Source organism: Cervus elaphus, chromosome 16 (assembly GCF_910594005.1).
Source record: "Cervus elaphus chromosome 16, mCerEla1.1, whole genome shotgun sequence".
Lineage (NCBI taxonomy): Eukaryota > Metazoa > Chordata > Mammalia > Artiodactyla > Cervidae > Cervus > Cervus elaphus.
This window is the reverse complement of record NC_057830.1, coordinates 588,857-607,666: the sequence shown is the minus strand read 5'-3', so window position 1 is coordinate 607,666 and position 18,810 is coordinate 588,857. Positions and strand designations below refer to the sequence as shown.

At 52.4% G+C, this 18,810-nt stretch overlaps 1 protein-coding gene across 2 annotated transcripts; it reads left to right on the top strand.

The window, feature by feature from the left end:
* The first annotated feature begins 12,024 nt into the window (after positions 1–12,024).
* Positions 12,025–18,533, top strand: TMEM18 (transmembrane protein 18). 2 transcript variants are annotated; one of them, XM_043927892.1, is made up of 5 exons: positions 12,025–12,179; positions 13,483–13,603; positions 14,790–14,844; positions 16,012–16,105; positions 16,189–18,533. In XM_043927892.1, the coding sequence occupies exons 1-5, from the start codon at positions 12,123–12,125 to the stop codon at positions 16,291–16,293; spliced, it is 432 nt and encodes a 143-aa protein (XP_043783827.1). In that variant the 5' UTR covers positions 12,025–12,122; the 3' UTR covers positions 16,294–18,533. The 2 variants fall into 2 exon arrangements, with proteins under 2 accessions (XP_043783827.1, XP_043783828.1); XM_043927893.1 differs by having other exon boundaries at positions 12,032–12,179; positions 13,486–13,603.
* Positions 18,534–18,810: the final 277 nt, after the last annotated feature.

The following is an 18,810-nucleotide window of genomic DNA, read 5'->3' as shown; positions in this document are numbered from 1 at the left end:
TGTTTTCTATGTTTTTTTTAGACTTTGAAGCATTTTCTTCAAAGAAAAGTCACTTCTCTTAGTGCTTTCCTCATATTCAACTGTGTTGGAAAGATTATCCCGTTTTCAACTGCTTTGTAGAAGACACCAGAAGACAAATAAAAACTTAAATATTATCTTCAAGCCCATCCTTATTTTCAAAATTAACAAAAGTTAATGGCGAAAGATATCAGTTGACCCGCTTCCCCCAGAAGCTGCTTCTCACATTTAAGAAAAAGGAAAAGAAGAATGTGAGGAGGAGAAGGTGAGGAGGTCAGCGCGGGGGCTGGAGGAGCGGGCTCTAAGGCCCGGTGGGTAGCGTGAGCGGGGTGCGCTCACTGGACTTCGCTGCGGGGGCTGCGCCGCGGGACGTGCCCGGAGACCCCGCCGCCCGCGGGCGGGTGAGGGGCCCAGGCCGCTCCGCCGGACACGTGCGGCTCCGCAGACCTGAGCCTTCAGTCACAGGTCCGTTAACCGGTTCTGAGGCAGACGAGAGTGTGGCTATTCCACTGGGACGAGGCCTCCGCGTCAGGTGAGTCCAGAACCGAGACCGCGCTGCGTGCGGAGCGGGGCCGGGGCTGCTGAGCTCGGGGAGGCGGCCCAGCGCCCACTGGGGCGCAGATCCCCGTGCGGACCCCTTGGGAAGCTCCAGGACCTCAGCGAGCCGGTGCTGCCGGAGAAGCGCGTCCCCCTCCCCTTTCTCCAACACGGTGCCGTTTCCAGACCAAACCTGCCCTCCCGTCAGACGGCAGAAAGCAGGAGGACCACTGCCACCTCCCAGCAGACAGGAAGGCGCGAGGTTCTGCTTAGAATTCAGCTCACGCGGTCCCCAGCGGAGCTTCACGGGAAACGGCTGAAAGCTCGCGCTGCTTTTCGGGGACCCCTTCTCGAGACAGCTGGAAGCTCTGGAACCTTCCCTGCGGCTCAGGCCCCCCCACCCCCACCCCTGCGCGCAGCATGTCAGCTGCTGCATGCGCACCCCGTCCCTGCCGCGGGACCTGCCCCGTACCCCGTTTCTCTCTGGCCCCCACTCTAATCACTCTGGAAATGTTCCCGCCTTTCTAACGACTAAAATCCCACATCTGGGCCCCCGTGTTCTTCCGGGGAACCAGCACTTCTGTCTGTCTTCGTGGGAAACGCTGGCTGTGCTCCCTCACGATGACAAAGGGCGGGAGCGTGCCCACCCAGCAGCTCCCGGAAGCCTGCTGCCGGGTCTGCGGCGAGGCCCGTCCCCTGTCTGTTTCCAGTCCTCCTCTCCTTCCTCCCTTGTCTGCCTCACGCTTTTCAAGCTTCAGATCGAGGTTTGGTTCCGAGAACCACTCTTCTCCAGGGAAACGCTGCAGCTGTCGGCCAGCGATGGGGCTTTGCTCCAGGAGGAGGTGGGGGGAACCCCGGAAGAGCACCCAACGTTCATGTGGCCCCGACTTGGCCCCGGCCTGACCCCGGGGAGCCTCGGGGAGCACCCCGCCCCATCCCGGGAGCTGCGGGGAACCTTGTGGGCGAGTCCTTAGGTCGGTCCAGCAGTACTGGGAGGGCCTCTGGTCTCCAGTCGGCTCCTGCCAGAGCCCTGCTGAATGCTGATTGCACACGGTGGTCCCTTTTCATGCCTGGGGGTGGGGCTGAAAGATTGAGGGCAGGAGGAGAAGGGAACGACAGAGGATGAGATGGTTGGATGGCATCACTGACTCAATGGACATTGAGTTTGGGTGGACTCCGGGAGTTGGTGATGGACAGGGAGGCCTGGCGTGCTGTGGTCCATGGGGTCGCAAAGAGTCGGACACGACTGAGTGAACTGAACTGAACTGAGAGAGGATTCCTGCCTGAAACAGCTTTGAGCTGCTTCTAAACAGCACTGACCTGGAGCAAGTATCTGGCGTGATGACTTCCAGATCCCCTTCCCAGATCAGGGCTATTTATAAAAGGCGTTAAACAAGCCCGCGAGGCGGTGCGTCAGCGCCCCTGCACACCCGCTCGCGTCCCAGCGGCTAGGCTCTGTCTGCAGCCCCTCCGCGCAGGCGTGCTGCCGGCAGAGGCTGGAGGGGTTGTACCACGTGCAGGCCGGTCTGTACCCCTCCGTGCAAGACAGCCGCTTCAGCACGGCGGGCCAGGTGCTGGGACTAAACTGTGGTAACTTAACCTAATATTTTTTATCAAATGGGCCCATTTGAATAATAATCTGGCCTTGGGGTTAAGTGAAGGCACAGAAAGTTTGAAGTATGACTAAAATGATAATGAAAGTGTTATAAAAATTCCCTGTTCCAGGAGCAGAGAGGAAAAAGAGATGCAGAAGCCAGAATAGGACTCTGATTAAGGCTGAGCACCGAAGAATTGATGCTTTTGAACTGTGGCAGTATTGGAGTGGGTTGCCATTTCCTTCTCCAGGGGATCTTCCCATCCCAGGGATCAAACCCCGGTTTCCTGCATTGTAGACAGACTCTTTACCATCTGAGCCACCAGGGGTAACTCATTACTTTATCTTTACTGGAGAAAACTCTTGAGAGTCCTTTGGACTGCAAGGAGATCCAACCAGTCCATCCTAAAGGAGATCAGTCCTGAGTATTCATTGGAAGGACTGATGCTGAAGTGGAAACTCCAAAACTTTGGCCACCTGGTGTGAACTGACTCATAACCCTGATGCTGGGAAAGACTGAAGGCAGGAGGAGAAGGGGACGACAGAGGATGAGATGGTTGGATGGCATCACCAACTCGATGGACATGAGTTTGAGCAAACCCTGGGAGTTGCTGATGGACAGGGAGGCCTGGCCTGCTGCACATGGGGTCACAGACACGACTGAGAGACAACTGAACTGAACATAGACCTGCAGGAGCAAGAGGCAAGTGGGCAGGTGTCCACCTGGTGGTCACACCCGGTAATACATGCTCTCCTCTCCAGGCTTCGGCAAAGATCATGGTGAGGATGCTCAGAGATCCTGGCATCACTGCGAGTAATGAACAGGGCTGGTTCACTCCTGTTAACACTCATCATTAAGACAGGAATAGTTTACAGTGAGTAAAGCTGGCTAAGGTGAAAAGAAAACACAGATGATCAAAGGGGAATCCTTTATTCCTTTGTGTTATATGCTGTTCATATAATTTTGTTGTTGCCTTTGAAATTACTAACGCCATACTGAAGCACCTTCTGCTGAGTGCGTCACACGGGTAATCGCCATGTGACGTGTGGCGATCAGCCTGCCAGTGAGCCAGTCAACAGGAGCGGGCGCCTCAAGCCCAGGTCCTGGGGTCCAGGGCCTCTCCGCCTTCACACCCTCTGACTCGAGGCATAGCTGGCCGTCCCGCCAAGATCTCAGGGCTCCTGAGGGGTCGCGCGGTGGGAGCCTGGCTGGGCCGGGGGCTTCCTGGCGTATCAGGCAGCTCCTCTGTGCGAGCCCTTCTTACAGGTGTCACTGGAAACCATTGGCCCCTTTCCAAGGCAAAGGCAGCTGAGGCTTGAACTCATGGAACTCACCCGGGATCAGATGAAAGGTGGCAGAGCTGGGCCTGAGCACACACAGGGCCCTGACCATGTCCAGTTCTGGCATTTGATGCTTTAGGGCCGCGGTTCCCAACCTCTTTGGCATGAGGGACTGGTTTTGGGGAAGACAACTTTCCCGTGGGTCTCATAAGGACCTCGCAGCCTGGACCCCTCGCATGCACAGTCCATGCAGGGTCTGTGCTCCTATGGAAATCTAATGCCACCAATGGTCTGACAGGAGGCGGGGCTCAGGTGGTAATGCAAGCGATGGAGAGTGGCTATAAATACAGATGAAGCTTGCTAACTTAGCCACTGCTCATTTCCTGCTGTGGGATCCAGTTCCTAACAGGCTATGGATAGGTGTTGGTCGATGCAGCCTGGGGGTTGGGGGCCATTGCTCTAAGAGATGAAGCAAGTTGAATTTATCTGTTTTGCTTAATGTGACTGCAAACCTAGAAGCAGGCTGGGCTCTCAGGGCAGGACAGGCACTAGTGAGGATGGGAGCACGGGACACAGGGAGGGGAGGAGTGATAGTGAGGCCACGCGAGAGGAAGCTTCGGGAGCCAGAGGAGGAATGTTGGTCTCGGTCGAGAAAGCAACCAAGAGCAGCTGTCGGATGGTGGAGGTGGGGAGACGGTTAGAAAGCCCTTGTGGAGCTGGAGTGACTTTTCAGATCACCTACTGTTCTAATTCTTAAACATTTGTCCCTGATGCTCATTAGCTAGTCAAGTATACAAAATACTGTTGGGAAGCCAGTCATCTTATTGTTTCACAAAGATGAAACTGGGACATACACTAAGCAAAGTCTACAAAGAAACAAATCAGATCAAAGTTAAGCAACTGAACGTGGTCCACAGTTACGGACCAATTGCGGGTAAGTTGATATTCAAAAGCGATGGTCATTCCACAATAGCTACTTAGCTAAGTCATGTTATGTGCACAGAAACTAGCATTAACAACAGTTACATTTTAGCAAGCATTCGCTTGTCTCAAAATTAAAAAAGATGTGTGTATGTCTTCTTCAAATGACAGCACAAGACTCCTTCTTTGCATGGCAACATGGAGAATCATAAAAACTAAATTATATTTGGAGTTTCTTGAGCAAAACATCTGAAAAATTACCAGGAATCGGGCAGTTGGGTATACAATGGCATCAGGTTAAACGGCCTGATGCAGCCGTCGGCACGGTGTGGCTCACGAGCTGGACTGGCTACTCTGGGCACCTGTGCTGCGTGTGTGTGTGTGTGTGTGTGCGTGCATGCATGTGTGCACACATGTAACACGGGAACTCTGCTGGGAGATCACTGTGACAAGGACGCTCATCGTCAGAGAACCCTGTCATTTGTCCAGGATAATATGCATTCATGAGTTGTAGTAATGAGATTCAAACCCAGGTCAGGGCATCACATCCTGTGTTAAGACCCTAAACCAAGAGCTGAGCCTGTGGTGTCTCCTCCGCTGTTTCCCAGTAACCTGAGAGCCCGTGACCCGAGGACAGAGAGCTTTAACAGAGGCCAGCGGACAGGGGCTGCTGCAGGGGACCTCTATGTGTGTATTTATTAACTACATGTATTTAAATACATGTACACAAACACCCTTAACTGTGATTGATTTATTGCTTCATTATCAGGTATGTAATAGATTTAGATTATGTTTTCATCATCATTTCATAAAGTTTATTTTATATTGTTTTTGTGGTTAGGAAAGACAATGTCACACTAGCCTTTTAAAGTGCTTTGGGCAACACCGAAGACAAAAAAATTACTTCTGTAACCAGCCCAGGGTCCTCAAGGTGCTCAGGCGGGAGGGCCCGGGGGGTTTCTGGGTGCTCACGTCACACTGGCTGCCCCACGGCAGGCAGCCTGACTTGGAGCCTGAAGCTAAAGAGCTCAATCTTTAGCTTTTCAGCAGACAACCTCCTTCAAAAGCATTTGAAGGTTCGGTGCATATTGAATTTCAGATGCTTCTCAAAACTAAGTGTTTGAAAACTAAATCTGTTTTCCTGTGATAAGATTCGGCTGGTGATTCGTAAATAGCATTCCAGGGACTGAATCCCTGACACATCAAACATGGTGTTTGCCTCATTATCTAGAATGCCTTTAAGGAAGTCTAGTATCAGTTTATAAATTTCTTCCTAGTGAAAGACTCGCACACATTCAAAGGCCCTTCACAGTGAAGAGAGCTGTCGGGTGTGATTGAGTTCAGAAGGTACTTGTCACTTCAGCTCAAGTGCCTTCTAACTAAGTATGGAAAAGTGAAAATCTAGTGGCTTGAAGGAGTTAATCTATAACAGTAATGGAAAATAAAATTGTAAAGAATTCTTATTTTCTGCACGGGGTGAAAAAAACTAATTGCCAAAGGTGAAGATAGAAAAGGAGACGAGGACCCGTGCAGGCCCCAGGAACCAGTGGGCAGGTCCACCAGCGCTGGGTGCCGCCTCCCGACCAGGAGGCCGGGGGCTGGGGCAAGGAGGGGGCCGGGGCCGCCTGTGTGGGGACCAGCTGCCCAGAGCTCGCTCCTGGATGATGAGCAGAGGCCACAGTGACAGGAGGGGCAGCTCCTCAGATCCCGAGACCTCACGTCCGGCTCCTCAGTGGGGGCGCAACATCTACTGCTGCCATGCTGGTGGGGACCTGTGCCTGCACTGCACTGCCGGCCTCCCTGGTGCTGAGATGCCCTGGGCCACGTCACTGCAAGGCCCACAGCATGGGCTTCCCTGGTGGCTCAGCTGGTAAAGAATCTGCCTGCAATGTGGGAGACCTGGCTTCTATCGCTGGGTTGGGAAGATCCCCTGGAGAAGGGAAAGGCTACCCACTCCAGTATTCTGGCCTAGAGAATTCCATGGACTATACAGTCCATGGGGTTGCAAAGAGTTGGACACGACTGAGCAACTGTCACACGACTTTCATCCTCACAGAATCAGTGTTCAGTCGCTCAGTCGTGTCCGACTCTTTGCGACCTCATGAATCGCAGCACGCCAGGCCTCCCTGTCCATCACCAACTCCCAGAGCTTGCTCAAACTCATGTCCATGAGTCAGTGATGCCATCCAACCATCTCACCCTCTGTCATCCCCTTCTCCTCCTGCTCTCAATCTTTCCCAGCATCAGGGTCTTTTCAAATGAGTCAGCTCTTCACATCAGGTCGCCAAAGTACTGGAGTTTCAGCTTCAACATCAGTTCTTCCAATGAACACCCAGGACTGATCTTCTTTAGGATGGACTGGTTGGATCTCCTTGCAGTCCAAGGGACTCTCAAGAGTCTTCTCCAGCACCACAGTTCAAAAACATCATTTCTTCAGCACTCAGCTTTCTTTATAGCCCAACTCTCACGTCCATACATGACTACTGGAAAAAACATAGCCTTGACTAGACAGACCCTTGTTGGCAAAGTAATGTCTCTGCTTTTTAATATGCTGTCATATTAAAGGTTGGTCATTAAAGGTTTGTCATAACTTTCCTTCCAAGGAGTGTCTTTTAATTTCATGCTTGCAATCACCATCTGCAGTGATTTTGGAGCCCCCCAAAATATAAAGTCAGCCATGGTTTCCACTGTTTCTCCATCTATTTGCCATGAAGTGATGGGACTGGATGCCATGATCTTAATTTTTTGAATGTTGAGCTTTAAGCCAAATTTTTCACTCTCCTCTTTCACTTTCATCAAGAAGGCTCTCTAGTTCTTCTTCACTTTCTGCCATAAGGGTGGTGTCATCTGCATATCTGAGGTTATTGATATTTTAGGTTTTTAGCATTTTAGGTCAAAGGCGGTGGTGCTTCATGCTGTTATCTAATCGTGGTAGGACTGCAGTACATGAAATCTACCCTCTGTACAGATTTCTGCTGTACAGCGGGTCTCCACAACGTACCTGCAGAACTGATATTTAACCCTTGACCTTCCCTCTCTGTCCTCCACCCCTCGTCCCAGACCGCCAGCATCGGTTCTCTGCTTCTGGCGGCTCTAAGTGTCTCCTCATGCAAGTGGACTCGTGCTGTGATGGCTCATCCCCTTCACACAACGTCTCCAGTTCCTCCAGGTTATCAAGACAGCAAGAGTTTCTTCTTCAGGGCTGAGTAATATTTCACTGTGTGTACACATTACATGCTCCTGACTCATTCAGCCATGGATGAACACTGAGGGTATTGCTGTATCTTAGTTGCTGTGAATAATGCTGCAATGAACATAGGCGTTAAGGTATCTCTTCAAGATCTTGATTTCTTTTTGATAACTGTCCCCACGTGGGATTGTGGCTCATATGGCAGCTGTATTTTAGTTTCTTGAAGAACCTGCATACTGTTTTCCATAGCGGCGGCACCATTTATATCCCTACTGAGAGTGCACACTCCCCACATTCTTGCTCACACTTGGCTTTTTTTTGATAATAGCCATCCTAGTAGGCATGAGGTGGTGGTATCCCATTGTGGTTTTGATTTATGTTTCCCTGGTGATTAATGGTGTTAAGCAATTCAGACGCCAGAGCCCCTGCAGTCTACCTTTCCACCCTCTGATGGTGCTAGAAAATGGTAAGAGAAAGAATCTATAAAAATGGGTAAATTTTTGTGACAGACTTCCAAGATAAAAACGGGAATTATATTAGAAGACTGGACCTGACAAGAGGGAAGATCTGACAAAATTCTAGATTAACCTTCTTTTATGCCTGAGTGAATGTAGATACATAAACCTCAGTTCACGTATACTACTCAGTGAAAAGCAAGTATGTCAATGAAATAAGTATTACTGTTGCATAAATAATTTGATTTCCATTACAAATTAAGATATAACAGACTCGAGGGAAAAGAAGCTTGGTTCCTCCCTTAAAGAGAGGTTGTGGAGAATGAGACTCCTGTCACACAGAAGGAGAAAGTCATTGCACTCTGGCAGGAAAGGAAGATGTGATTTAAGGTTATTGCTGCAGGTAAAGCTTCCATAAAATGGCTTAATGCATCCATTTTTATAAACATGCTCTGTGGCTGTGTGCAGGAGATAGTATCAGGATGGGCTGGACTCTTAAAGTGAAGAGACTGAGTTCAGTGTAAAGTTATAGATGATAAAGAAAATAAAAATGTGTCCTCATAAGTCATATGGGACAGAGTAATTTTAAAATCAAGAGAAAGACAAATTCTTAACCTTCTCAGGTCTGAGCTGCTCAGTTTCAGACTCTCTTGGAAAAAGTGAGTATTAACACTCATTTATGTTCAACGTTTTGTAAATAAAATATCACATGATAAAAAAGTAAAAATACTCTACATCAGCCGCTGGAAAACAATAGATGATAAACAAAAGACTGTTTAACAAAAACACTGCTTAAACTATCATACACAATTTGGAGTAGATTTATGGACTGTTACATTTCATGTAAGGGTTTTGCTGTGTTTGTTTTTTGACACTTGTCATTTTAGCAGTCTCCAGGGAGGACAACATATCTGCCAGTTCAGAACAGAGCAGACTTGGAGCAGCATCTTCATGAGCAAAGGAACCTGGCATTTCCATTTTAATTCTTTTTACCAATGAAACATTAATTGGTTTAATTCAAAGACCAAGGGGAAGTTTAACTCAAAGACCAAGAAAGTAGCAAGTTCTGTGTCTTTTGAAGGACAGGACTTCACCTGTGGGCCTGTAATAAGGAAGTATCACACACTAACAGTTAAGAGAAGGAAGAGATCTTTGAGCACCACCTGCAGATTTTCTCTGGAAGGAAGTCAGTGTCTCAACTCACACGATGAATTTACCCATATTCTTTATTTCCAAACTTCTGTTTGCTGACACAGTTGTCTTCTGACAACTGTGGGGTTGAAAACACACTACTATTGCTTTTCCCGTGGGGACAGGGAGGAGATTCTGCCTAAACTGGGCACTTGAGGGAGACAAAGAGACAGACAGAGATGGACACCAACATGCAAGCACGTATGTGGTCAGATGGACAGAAGTTTGGAGAATAAAATGCAGTGAAATGAGGTTATAGGAAGATCCATGTCGATCAGGAAAGGACAGGTGGTCCCTTCTGCAGAGAAGCCCCAGTGTTAGAGGACATGTGACATGAGATAATGCATTATGAAAATTCTTACGATATTCCTTAAAATTCACTGAAATTTAGCAACTCTAATCACTGTGATAATAAAAATGTCATGCTTCTTGCAATTACAAGATCTTAAAGCAGTAACTGAAGAAAAGTTAAACTGAGCATGCACGAATGTGGTAACCTGCAAGTCACTAACACCCCCTGGAAGCTGGGTGTGAGGAGGACGCCCTGAGTGGGGCCTCGAGCTCCTGACCCCTACTGGCCATCCACCCTCCCCTCCCCTCCCTTGCATGAGCTGAAGCTGGAGGAGAGGGTGATGCAGGACAACCGAAGGGGCCCCGGGCAGACTCAGGGTGAGAGCCCAGGACACTGGGCCCAGGAAGCTTAAGTGCACATCAAAGGAATGACGCCAGTGAGCCCAGACTCTTCTGTCTTCCCATTCATAGAAAGGGGCTAAATTCACTAAACTGCGATGTCTGGTTTTCTTTAATTAATAGCAATCTTTTGATGTTCTAACTACCTGGCCTTTGTGGAAAAACACCTCTATACCCTGGCTCCTCCCACACCTCTAGGGAGCAGTCCCTCAGAGCTGTCGGAGAGGCTGAATTCTGTGCTTAAGTCCTCAGTTTTGTCTGCCAGAAAAAAAACACCATTCTCAGTTTTCAGGCTGTGCATTAGTTTTCAGTCGACATGCACATGCCTTCTTCACCGGTTCTGTACTCTAGAGAAACTCACCTGTGGCTGCTCTGAAGGCAGCTAGCGCCCTGAGGGGACAGGAAACCAGAGAGCTGACCCGGTCACTTCCTGGGGCAGGCTGTCATAGGAATCGGAGGAACGAACAGCACCTGCTAAAGGCATGAGACCTGCCCCGCCTTAGACACTGTCAGTTACCCTACCTTGGCCTTTCTGGAGCGACGCAGCTGAAGCCAGCGTTGCCAGGAAGGCTACAGCCTGATCTTTATGCCCTAGCATAAGAAGCCATCATTAAAAAGGAGAAAATCTGCCTTTGAAGTCTTTGATTTTTCCAACCCATCTCCCTGTCAGGTCAGGGGAGTAAACACTGAATATAAAACGTCCAGCATTAGAGAAAAGAGTGGTCACTGCAGGACAGCAGATTCTTATTCCCAAACAGCCCCGTCTCCTGACAATCCTCACATGGACACATGTGAGGTTGGATAGTCACAGCCTCGCTGGCCCTCACCCCACAGCACCAGCTTCACCTGGAGAGAAGAGCCAGATCTGCCCTCAGACTCGAACGTCAGTCACCTCAAGTCAGACCAGTGACCTGCAAAGTTGTTAGAGAAATGAGTTCAGGGACTATGTTATATCTGGGAAGAGAATCAGGCATTGAATCCACAGTGCCACTCTGGGGAATAACTGTCCCCTAACTAGAGAAGTGCATCTCATTAGACAGGGCCCAGGAGGAGGCTGGTGGGGCAGGCATCTGGCAGTGTCTGTGCCATGCAACCAGCCAAGTCTAACCCAGGCCCCGACTCTCTCCCCGGGCAGGTATTTAATTTTCTGGGTCTGTTTTCTCACTGCAAAGTGAGTCCATAACGTCCACCCCACCGAGTGGTTGAGGGGCACTTAATAGGTCAACACAGGATTTTTTGCTTCCCTAGTGGCTCAGACTGTGGCCTGCAGTGCAGGAGACCCAGATTCGATCCCTGGGTCAGGAAGATCCCCTGGAGGAGGGTATGGCAACCCACTCCAGTGTTCTCGCCTGGAGAACCCCATGGATAGAGGAGCCTGGCGGGCTGGTCAATGGGGTGGCAGAGTCAAACACTATTGAGCCACTTTCTCCTCACCATGTCGACCTCCTTCTGTGAAGCTTGACTGAAGCCAGTTAAGAGAAGGACCCAGAAGGAAGCTCGTTTTCAGACTATGCAGGTCACTCCAGGTCACTGTCCCCCCACCCTTGGTCCCCCAGGGTCCAAGTCACTGTCCTCTGTGTGCCGGGGTTCGGATCACTGGCCCGTGTCCTCGAGGGTCCCGGTCATTCCTCTTGTCTCCCAGAGGCCAGACCACTACTGAGCGATGCCCACCCCCAAGCCTAGCCCACGGAGATGCGCAGGGAGAAGGCGGGACGCCCCCAGTCCTTCCCGCTGCCAGGTATGAGCGGTGGCTCAGCGGTAAGCGGTCTGCCTGCAGTGCAGGCGCCGCAGGCTCGGTCCCTGGGTCGGGAAAACCCCATGGAGGGCCTGGCGACCGCCCCAGTGTTCCTGCCTGGAGAACCCTCGGACAGAGGGCTTCTGTCCGCAGAGGCAGAGTCGGAGCACTGACGCGACTTGGCGCGCTCACACGCCACAAAACCAGAGCCCGCACCCAACCGCTGTGGAGAAAACCCCGGCGTCTGCCTGTTTATCTACCTCATATTACTGCAACGCCACGGAATACCGCGAGATTTGGGACCAGTACGCGGCACTACAGATATCGCGAGATGGAGGGGTGCCTCCCTGCCTGCCTGCCTGCCTGCCTGCCTCCCTCCCACTTCCAGGCACAGTAGGCCTCGCGACAAGTGGGAGATCTCGCGAGAGGACGTTAAAGGACTTCCTTATCCTATCCAGGAGGGGCGGGAAGACGAAAAGGTGGTGGTGAGGCTGGGTCTTTCTGGGGGCGATGCCATCCGCATTCTCAGTCAGCAGGTTTCCCGTCAGCATCCCCGCCGTGATCACGGTAACTCGTCCCCTCCTTGTCCGCCAGTTCGGCCGCTGGCGCTAAGGCGGGGCTCGGAATTTTCCAACAAGGATGCCCGCGGCGCCTGACGGGGCGTTCCGGGGCGGGGCCTGGAGGGGCGGGGCCCGGGTGTGGGGCGGGGGCCCGGTAGGGGCGTGATTTCAGGTGCGCGGGGCCCGGGCTAGGGGCGGGGTGTTCTAGGAAGGGGCCCCCCCGGTGGGCGGGGTTACTGCGGGGTGCCAGGAAGGAGGCCGATCTGGGCTTGGATGCGAACACCCGCAGTGGGCAAGTGGCAGGCGCGGGTCTCGCCTCCAGCCCCTTACCCGCGGGGGACCTGAGCCTCCGAGAGGGGGGTCCTAGTTTAGGGGTGCGGACCAGCCACCCCTAGAGTTTAGCAGACCTGAAGTCTAGCGCTGTTTGGAGGGCAGCCCAGATTTTCTGAGGCTTTAATCACTGGTCTCAGTTCAGTTCAGTCGCTCAGTCGTGTCCGACTCTTTGTGACCCCATGAATCGCAGCACACCAGGCCTCCCTGTCCATCACCAACTCCCGGAGTTTACTCAAACTCATGTCCATCGAGTCGGTAATGCCATCCAGCCGTCTCATCCTCTGTCATCCCCTTCTCCTCCTGCCCCCAGTCCCTCCCAGCATCAGGGTCTTTTCCAATGAGTCAACTCTTCGGATGAGGTGGCCAAAGTACTGGAGTTTCAGCTTCAGCGTCAATCCTTCCAATGAACACCCAGGACTGATCTCCTTTAGGATGGACTGGTTGGATCTCCTCGCAGTCCAAGGTCAAGAGTCTTCTCCAACACCACAGTTCAAAATCATCAATTCTTTGGCGCTCAGCTTTCTTCACAGTCCAACTATCACATCCATACATGACCACTGGAAAAACCATAGCCCTGACTAGACAGACCTTTGTTGGCAAAGTAATGTCTCTGCTTTTTAATATGCTCTCTAGGTTTAGGGAGCTGGAAATAGGAGTTGTAGCCTTACCTCCACGGGGACCGGGTGCATTCCAGAACCAGGCTTCCCTGGCTTCCCTCCCAGAGTGGAAGGTCCTTCAGTTCCCCAGCCTGAAGCTGTGCTTGACAAACAGTGAAGCCCTCAGTGCTGTGTGGATGGCCCTCCAGGGACATGAGTGACAGTCCCTGGGTGGGGGTGCACATTTCCCCTCCCTTCCCCTCCCGATCCCGTGTCCTGTGAAGCCTGGTGGGCGCTCTGGGCATGCTCAGAGAAGACTGCGTGTGAAGCCTGGCCCCAGTGCGAGTGGACCCTGACGAATTTCTGCTGTGTGTCCACCAGCAGACGGACTGGACGGAGCCCTGGCTCATGGGGCTGGCTGTCTTCCACGTGCTCTGCCTGCTGTTCACCTGCTTCTCATCCCAGAGGTACAGGCTGCAGGTGGGGCACTTCCTGTGCCTGGGTGAGTAGAATCAGCAGTTTTGCAGCTCAGGGTTCAGATCACTGTGATCTGGGTGTGTGGGGGGGGGCGGTTGTGTATGTGTGTGTGTCAGATCGCTGTGATCTCGGTGTGGGGGGGTTGTGTATGTGTGTGTGCCAGATCGCTGTGATCTGGGTGTGTGTGTGTGTGGGGGGGTTGTGTGTGTGTGTGTGTCAAATCGCCGTGATCCGGCCTTGTGTGTGTGGGTGTTCTCTCTGCAGCCTCATGATGTGTAAAGCATTTGTAAGGCCACTCCACCCTCCTGTCTGTGTTCTACTTTAATTTCAGGCCACTCCTGTATTTCACTCTTTGTTCCTATAAAGTTCATTTTGGATATTGTACCTACCGTGCTCCCAGGAGGGTGCTCAATACTGGTGACACAAATAGGAGCTGTGTTTGCCGAGACGCTGACTCTGTAAATGGGGCTCCCCTCTGTGGGTTTAGCTTCTCAGCTTTCTCTGGGAGGTGCACACAGGGAAGAAATTATAAGATCCACAGTATAAGATCTGTGCGTATAAGATCCACCGAGATTCAGAGAAGGAACAGGGTTGTGTGGAATCATTGAGAAAAACTTAATGAAGAAAATGAAGTCCTGGTGTGGGGTGTAAAAAGAGAGAAAATCTGTTTTTACAAATAACAGGTGTCTGGCCCAGGCCAGCACGTGGGGCGAAGGCACCAGTGAGAGCACCAGGGCGACAGCCGGTGTTGGGTCAGTTGTCAGAGAAGTGCGTGTCTGATGTTGTCGGGTTAGAAGTATGTTCATATAGGAAGGGTGGGCCAGGGCCTCAGAGGCTAGGCCGGGCTCTTAATCTTGCAGCCATCGGGAAGACACTGAAGATTTTGCTGGTAGTTTAACAAAATACAAAATCTCATCTTAAAGGTGATGTTTCAGTTGGCTGTGTGCAAGGCAGGAAATCCAGACAGGAGGTTATCCGGGGCAGGCGTGAAGCCCAGAGCCTGCGTCGCAGTGAGAAACAGCGCGCCCGGCGGGGAGGACGTTCCTTCCGGTCTGTGAGGCGCCTTCGTGAGGAGCGTGAGGGTGGGCTGGGCAGATAGGCTCGCGAGCTGCGTAGCGCGGCCTTGTTTTATGTTTGAAGTGTCCTGTTCAGAAGGACGTGTAGGCCGCGGTGGTCGGCCGTCCTTCTCAGCCGGGGTTCTTTCTCCTCAGTCACCTTGGTCTACTGTGCCGAGTACATCAATGAAGTGGCGGCGATGAACTGGAGGTAAGCGGTCCTGGGCACGTGGACGGCATCTGAAACCACCCTGTCAGCTGTAGGGTACCCTCAGGCGGCATGCAGCTCTTGTTTACAAAGGCCCCCGCCCTGCCCTGCCCCAGGCTTCTCCACTGTGAGACCAGGTGGTGGTCGCTGCCCAGAAGCGCTCTTGTCCGGGATGGGAGCGCGTGACCCGCCCATGTTTACTTGGTTTCCTCGGTCCTGAAAACGCTGGTTCCCAGTTTCCGGGACACCAGCCGCTCCCTCCTTGCCTGTGTGTCCTTCCCCGCGCACACGCCTGGGTGGCCAGGTCCCTGTCCAGGGAACACACTTCCCCAACCCGCATACCTTGCAGATCCACTCCCCAGTCCTCTGCCCCTCGGGGGTCGCAGCTTCTCCTTCTGCCTTCTCAGGTCAGGCAGGAATCCTCGGGAGGCTGACACAGCCGGGGAGGGGAGCACAGCACCCCCAGCACCGCCCCTCCCTGGAGATGATGCCGCCCAAGCTGCGCCCTGCTTCCCGGGCCTGCCTGCCCTTGGCCTGACTCCAGGGCTCTGCAGTCACGGCCCCAGCCCGGCGCTCCAGGCCCTGCTGTTGGGTGCGGAGCCTGCCCTCTGCCTACACCTGGCCGTTCTTCCCCACTTTGCTTCCTGTTTCTAATCAGGACGCGTGCCTCCCGACCAGCCCTCAGTGGCCTGGGCCCCGCCCTGCAGGGCTCTGCGCCTTGTGACCCAGAGCTGCGCTGCGTGACTGAGTCAGTGACCTGAGTGTCTGTCATCCATGAGACCCTGGAGGGCAGCCTGGTTTGGCCATACTGCCCTGCCCCCAGGGAGGCCCTGCCCACATTGCTCACCCCCCGGAGGCCTTGGGTGTAGGCCGTTGCTCTCACCCCTTCAGAGGGGCCGGAGTTGTCCCTCCGCAGGGTTAGGAAGGTCACATCTGACGTGGGACTGTGCGCTCTCCCCTAGTGCAATGGCGATTCTGACCACCTCGTCCTCCTGTGCTCAGAGGCTCCTGCTGGGGTCCCGGGTGGTGCGGGAGTGGGGGTCCTGGTGGTCCAGGGGGGGCCGTCCTGCCCCCAGTGAAGGGTGGGCTTGCCGAGACGCCGTGAGCTAGAGAAGGTGGCAGGAATGCCGTTTGTGCCACCCGGTAACCTGTAAATCTTTCTTAAAACAGATTGTTCTCCAAACACCAGTATTTCGACTCGAGGGGCATGTTCATCTCCCTCGTGTTCTCCGCGCCGCTGCTGCTCAACGCCCTGGTCATCGTGGTACGTGCTTCACGGGCTTCCCCCGCCGTCCTCCTCCTCTGACACAGGTCCAGTTGTGACCGCGTCTGCACGGTTCTTTCCAGGTCCTGTGGGTGCGCAAGACCCTGGCGGTGATGACCGACCTGCGGAGCTTACGGGAGCAGAGGAGGGCTCGGGCGCGGGGGCGGGTGAGGCCCAAGGAGGAGTGATCACTCCGCTCCGGCTCCGAGCAGCCTGCTGTCTGCACAGGCGTCTTCTCAGCCCCTGGAACACACACACACTGTTGGGACGGATGCAGCCTCCTGCTCCCTGGGCGCACGCCGGGCCCGAGGGGGCCCCCATCTCTCCAGTTAAACTGGGCAGACAGCAGCGCAGGGCTTTCCCGAGGCCGCGTGTCCACAGCCCCACCCTGCTCCGTGCCTGGTGTGAGCTATCAGATGCCCCGTCCGCCTGGAGACAGCGCCTGAGCGAGGGGCAGTGCCGCCCACGCCTGGGCAGACCCACCACCCCAGCCACCCTGGTCTGTCTGCTCCGTGGCGGCCTCTCCGGGTGGTGTGGCCACTGGACAGAACACGAGGGGCCACCTTCTTTCTGTCCAGTTAGAGACGTCAGGGTCCATGGAGGCGGCGGTTGGATGAGCCCCTGGCGTTGTTTTCAGGAAGGAAAGTCACAAGTAAACAGTTCCTATGGCAAATACAAAAACTGACTGTATTTCTGTGTTTCACCTTCTTTGTCCCCTTGGTGCCCTGGGACGGGCGCTCTCAGGGTCCCTGGAGCAGGCGCCCTGTCTCCGAACAGACTTCTGTACGGGAGGCTCGTGGGTCCCGTCCCCTCTGAAGCTGCAGCTGGGGGCTGACAGGTGAGCAGAGGGCCGCCTGCCCGAGCACAGCCCTCAACAGGCACGATGCTGTTGGCTCCTGGTTTGGGTCTGAGAAGGTAGTTTGTGCATGGTTATCATAATTTTAACAAGTTAACTGAAATATGGTTGGATGGCATCATGGACTAGATGGACATGAGTTTGAGCAAGCTCTGGGAGTTGGTGAAGGACAGGGAAGCCTGGCATGCTGCAGTCCATGGGGTCATAAAGAGTCAGACATGACTGAGCAACTGAAATGAAACATACTTTTCAAATTTCAAAAAATAGTATTTGTTCATATGAAAGTGTTTATATTTAGAAGTTCAAAAGGTGACACTTTGACAGATTATGAAATTACATTTTGAATCCAGATAAATAAATTTTTTATAGATGGTTACAAACTCTTAGTAGAGAAACTATTTCCTGAATTTTGACATTAGTTTTAGAAGTAAGTTGAACTTCCTGGAGTAGAAAACAGCAACCCACCCCAGTATTCTTGCTTGGAAAATTCCACAGACAGAGAAGTCTGCTGGGCTGCAGTCCTTGGGGTCACAGAGAGTCGGCCACGACTGAGTGGCTGGTCTGTGTGCACAGAACCTCCTCAGTACATCTTGGGTTTTTAACCTGACATTGTTTCCAGTCCGTCCTTGATCTCTTCATCTTCTGTATTGAACATTTTAAAAATTGACTTAAAAAACAGCACGTCATGTGAAGTCAGATTTTAAATTCATCACACCTGATGGCATGCCTCTTTGTGCGTTTCTGAGAATTACCAGTTCAGGGTGTTATAGTGGTATCCTGGCTTCAGAGGAGTCTACTGCGTCCTGAGTAATCCTCTGAGCGCAGGACTGAGCCGGCGGTTCCCTGTGAGCCCAGACGGTGGCTGGTCCCCTGCAGACCTGCAGTCAGGCCGGGCCCCGGGGACAGGACGCACAGGTGGAGCATCCTGGCCTCAGCCCCGCGGAAGCCAGGGAGGTTGTGGGGGTATTTGCAGTGTCTGATTATTCAGTTTGTCTTCATGTGGGACTGACTGAATCGCAGTTTCCCTGTGATAATAGTGTAATAATATGGTTAACTTTGGTGTTAATGACTCATCAACCTAATGACGTGGCATGGGCCTTTTCATTCACTGGTGTGTGCAGTCTGTTTTGGAATAGTTAACGTTTTGTTTTCGCAAACACAAACTTCTACTTTTTAACTGTTTCTAGTAAGTTCATATTCAGAGGCTTAAATTGCAGTATTAATGAATATTTCTCTGTCCTCCTGCTTGGGGACGTCCTACAAGCCAGAATTGTGCCAGACCCTTGAGCACTTTATCTGAAGTGTGCAGTGTGTGGCCCCCTTTAGAGGGTTTTGGGTGCATGAGCTCGCTATGTTGGGGGATCTCTTGGTCGGTGAAGGAAGGCACATCCCCAGTCATGGCCCTCTGTGGTCCCGTGTCACCCCAAAGCTTGAGCAAAAGGGTGTGGATTTGGAGCCAGAGAAGGGTTCCTGGTTCTGTTTGCATCTGATGTACGTTTGTGTGAGTGAAACCATAAAATATTTAAACAGCCAACATCTACATGAAATAAAGAAGCAAAACTGTAAAGATGACGCTGTGTCTGTGGCTGTTTTGAGCAAACTGCACTTCGCTTGTTGGTCACTGCCGCATCCCTGCAGCTCAGCAGGTGTCCATGGATGGGACGCCAGGGCCATGGTCTCTTGCTGACAGGTTTGCCTGCTGAGAATCGTGCAAATCATGGGAGACGGAAAGAAGGCGTTGCCGGGAAGTTACTCAAGACAGGCTTTTTGCTCTTTAAATTATGTTCTGCAAGTTGTGACTGATACAGTTATTTAAACAAAATAGTAGATTCAGTGTAAGTGAAGTCAG